Source organism: Protomyctophum parallelum (assembly GCF_964188405.1).
Source record: "Protomyctophum parallelum genome assembly, chromosome: 7".
NCBI lineage: Eukaryota > Metazoa > Chordata > Actinopteri > Myctophiformes > Myctophidae > Protomyctophum > Protomyctophum parallelum.
Window position 1 is genome coordinate 49,051,913 of NC_139705.1, and position 5,000 is coordinate 49,056,912.

General features: G+C 42.6%; 1 protein-coding gene across 1 annotated transcript in view; it reads left to right on the top strand.

The window, feature by feature from the left end:
- The window catches only part of gripap1 (GRIP1 associated protein 1), a 50,606-nt gene that overhangs the window by 19,245 nt on the left and 26,361 nt on the right, over positions 1-5,000 (top strand). Inside the window, exons 15-18 of the mRNA XM_083769508.1 lie at positions 178-270; positions 632-673; positions 3,887-4,021; positions 4,732-4,827. Of these exons, the coding sequence (XP_083625634.1) occupies positions 178-270; positions 632-673; positions 3,887-4,021; positions 4,732-4,827 (366 nt within the window). The remainder of the gene's footprint in view (positions 1-177; positions 271-631; positions 674-3,886; positions 4,022-4,731; positions 4,828-5,000) is intronic.

Here is a 5,000-nt window from a genome sequence, read left to right on the forward strand (position 1 = left end):
CTGTTTTCCCTTACATTTCCTTTTCATATTTGGCAACTTCTTTCTTTCTTTATTTCTTTCTTTCTTTATTCTTTCTTTCTTTCTCTCAATCTTTTAACCCCTTAATGTCTTTCATTGCCTACTTGTGTGCCTGTCTCTCTACTCTGCGTCCTGCCTGTGGTGGTGATGACACTGCAGGTAGCCAATCAGAGTGCAGTGAGTCAGGAACAGGTGGACAACATCCTGCAAGAGAACGATGCTTTAAGGACAAACCTAGCAGCTCTAGAACAGGTAACGCCATATCTAGAGAACCCTTATAACATGGCCGGCTCTAGAACACGTCGTGACATCGTACCTAGAACCCTTATGTAAAAGCCTAACATGGTGAGGAATTTAGGAACTTAATTTATATAGAACTCTAACATAGCACGATAGCAGCTATAATAGAACAGGTAACACCATGTAGAACTTTTATGTAGAACCCAAACTAACCACACTAGTACAGGTAACTCCATACATAGAGTAACCATTAGAACCCTTAGATTGCAGCGTTGGAATAGGTAACCCTAACCCCATACCTAGAACCCTAGCATAGAAGATATATATTTATTTGTGACTCAATATGGAACTTATTATGGAACCCAATCTGCAGGAGCATGACGTTCTAAGGACAAATCTGATCGCCCTAGAACAGGTAATAATATCCCGAACGCTGCCTACAGTACATCCCTTAACCTAGAATCCTAATGTTTGACAGATTAACCCAAAGCTTGTGTGCTCTAGATCTAGAACTTAGAAACCTCAATTATTTTTGCGAACCTCAAACATAGACCGGCTTCTCTAGACTTGTATAGCTGCTCGGAGAACCCTGCAGGAACTGCCTTGAACTTGTTGATTATTTTGAGTGTACATGAGAGACCCGCTATACTAACGTCACCACATCAGAAGAACCCATTGAACCTTTTCAATGAACAACAACAATACTAACAACATAGAACAAAGAGAGGAAGGTGCACATCCGTTTGGCTCGAGTAAAAATCTCCAACAAGGTGGTCTTTGGTGCAACTGGGTGACATAATTGATGCAAAAAAGGATGAGTCCAATTAAGGCACTCTTGTGGAAAAGTTAACCCTGATGAAAGTAGTTTTGACGCAACCTACATACTGTAGGTGCAGTTATTTTTTTCCTTGCTACGTACTGTATGCATTAGCCAAACTATTAACCCATTCTGAACGGGCACCCATTTTGGTGTCAGCATCATGTTATGCTTTAGCTATTTAAAAATAGCAGATCTACAAGCTCATATCGCGCCACCGAGTGGCGCGATACGAGCTTGTAGGTCTGCTATTTTTTTGAAAAATTAGAATCTGATCTCAGGTCAGAATGGGTTCATCAGACCAGTGTGTGTCCGGCGGAAACCTCGTATGAATCTGATCTCAGGTCAGAATGGGTTAACCCATTCTGACACGAGGACGATTCTACAAAATGACAGTTTTCAGAAAAACCTATGTTTCTATGTCAGTCGTTCTCAAACTATTTCATGTCAAGGACCCCCAAAGATTATGTGTAATTGGCCGCCGACCCCCATCTGAAAATATGTTGTTCCAGGGACCTCCCCCAGAACCAAAGTTTGAGTTAAAAACATTGGCTCTGAAAGAATATATTCAAAGACTTGCACCACATTTTCACGATTAAAAAAATAGCAGACCTACAAGCTCGTAGTAGAGCTTGTAGATCTGCTATGTTTCAATAGCTAAAGTATAACATAATGCTTAACCCATTCTGACCTGAGATCAGATTCATACGAGGTTTCCACTGGACACACACTGGTCTGATTAAAGGCTTTTAAACTTTTCCACAGGAGTGCCTCAGTCTCATCCTTTTTTGCAATACTAACTACCGGTACATGTTTTAACTAGGGCTGCACCATGAATAGATCGTATCGGTATGGTCAATGTCGAACCCATATCAAAATGTTATGTGGGTTTTAGCCAATTTCTTTTTTTATATATATAAAACATTTTGTGATGATAAAGGCTAACAGGACAGGTGTAAGGTAAATCCTACTGGAAACTTGTATGGCAATATTGGTCTACATCTGTATCGGTCTATTTGACCAGGCAATACAATTTATAATCCAATATCTATCGGATATTGATCAATATCGTGCATGCCTAGTTTTGACGGCATGAAACAAAGCAAAGAGATTGGGTGTAGAGGGGGTACATTATATAGACCCTTGGGGGACCCCGGTCAACGAAGTGTGTATAGGGTTTAAGTGGTTTAAAAGTGAGAAGTCATGACCAAGGTCTAAACACACCAATGCAACTCCTTGCGACATCTTGCAACTCCTTGCAGTCTTCATCCCCAAATGGCAGTTGCATTAGGTGTGGACTGACCTTTTAGATTGCACCATAAGTTTCAGTAAAACGACATCCTAACGTGCTAACGTGAAGCTTTAGTTGCTATAGAAGCTGTGTCACCTTTCATTTAACATCCAAACTCACCTCTCTTTACTGCCTGCTGTCATCTACTGTGCTAGCTCTGCTGCTGTCTAGTGTCTACCAATGCATACTGTATGCATGCATCACTTGCACTGTCATATATTCTAACCAGCACTGCATCAGTGTCATCTAGCAGTCTAGACTATAATAATGTATGCAGCGCATCACTTCTCTACTGTCATCTATCTATTCTATATGCACTGCCTCACTCGGGGGGGCCGTGTCCTCAGAAAGCAGCCTTTTGAGTGACGGAGTTCTTTAGTGACATTGGCTCTAGGAAAGTGACATTGATGTGTGGTTGGCGCTCCTCCTCCTCCTCCCCCCAAAAAGTATTTTCTGCTCCAGGTGCACACGGTGCTCCGCCAAAACAACGATTTGGTTGCCAAGTGCTCTGAAGCGCGAACACTTTGTGCTGGTTAGAGGAGTGGGAGTGCTCCAATGAGTCTTTACCGTAGAAATGCTCAGCGGGAAGGCAGCTCTGGCAGCTCTGTGGACGGTTCCTGTGGACACAGTGCTAGAGGGACTGTCTGTGTCCACAAAAGAACGCCTCTTTAGCTGCCAATGCTGACCAGATAATTTACAACGCAACGTTGAACCGTGACAAGTCCATGTTTAGATTGTTCCAGCTCTGCTATTTGTGCTAATTTAATACGCAGATGGCATGAAGTTTAAGCTTTGAGCACCTCAGTGGTCGATGGGTTCAAACAGTGCAGGCCGCACACTGTGTGTGAGCACTCTATGGTCATATCCACACTGTGTGTGAGCACTCTATGGTCATATCCACACTGTGTGTGAGCACTCTATGGTCATATCCACACTGTGTGTGAGCACTCTATGGTCATATCCACACTGTGTGTGAGCACTCTATGGTCATATCCACACTGTGTGTGAGCACTCTATGGTCATATCCACACTGTGTGTGAGCACTCTATGGTCATATCCACACTGTGTGTGAGCACTCTATGGTCATATCCACACTGTGTGTGAGCACTCTATGGTCATATCCACACTGTGTGTGAGCACTCTATGGTCATATCCACACTGTGTGTGAGCACTCTATGGTCATATCCACACTGTGTGTGAGCACTCTATGGTCATATCCACACTGTGTGTGAGCACTCTATGGTCATATCCACACTGTGTGTGAGCACTCTATGGACATGAGATCCAAAGCGTTCCTCAGCTCAAAAAGCGTTCTCTGTCGACACGGTGCCTTATTTTGTTATCTATTCTATTATGCACTGCCTCACTGATATCCATTCTTATCCATCGTCTTGTTTAACCAACATCATGTGCTGTCATCACCAAACTATCATCCAACAGTGTGAGTAGTGTGAACAGTGTTTGTTGATTGTGTGTTGTGTGTGGTGTCTGTCTGTCTATCTGCCTGTCTGTCTGTCTAGATCCAGACAGTGAAGACTCAAGAGTTGAACCTGTTGAGGGAGCAACAGGCCTCTCTGTCAGCTGAACTCCAACAGAGACGAACAGAGCAGGAGAGTTTGTTGGCTCAGAGAGATGACCTCAACTCACAGCTACAGGTGCACGCACGCGTACACACAGACACACACACACATTTCGATTTCTTTATTTGAATCCACAAATTACAATTAATTTTACAAGGACACAAATATAACAGGGTTGACAGTTCATGTTCACGTAAGGATACACATGGCACCTCCTTCACACACACACACACACACACACACACACACACGCAGTATAACTATCTACTGTAGCAAAAGTGTAGTTTTACACACCCTCAAAGCACCATGCGGTATCCTATTCATCTACTGCATGTTAGTTGATGAATTGTTAATTGATACATTTTTCATAGAAGCGCTCTTGCGTATTGATTTTATGTATAGCGTCGGTTATTAGCTCTGGTGTCAGTGTGTCACATACTTCACATGTCTATCTACTTCCTGTAAGTGCACAAAAAACAAGCCTATAGTGTTGACTAATCATTACAAGTGAGTCTTATTTTGAAATCTGGCGTATTTTAGTCGTCAGATTTCTGTTGAAACCAAGCTGTCGTGTTCGTCGAAAGTATAAGCAAGAACCCACGTGTTGAAAATCACTTTCAACACATTAAACGTTGGGGATTATTAGTAGAGTCTTATTTGCATAAGAAGTCATATCGCTCAGCCCTAAAATACAGATAATTTAAACAGGGTTGTATCTACTTACTGTATGTACAGTACTGTATGTATGTATACAGTACTAATATCAGCTGTCTGTGTGTCTGTAGGAGTCCAGTTTTGCCAACAGGAAGCTGTTAGAGCAGCTGACAGAGGAAGGACTGGAGAAAGACAGACTACTGAGAGAGCTGGACGACGCTAAGAAGGCACGTGCACACACACACACACACACACACACACACACACACACACACACACACACACACACACACACACACACACACACACACACACACACTTAAATATTCATTACATTCAGCACATGATGCTCAAAGATGCTGATGCAGAATTCTTTGCATCAGCGACTGTGTTTAAACGA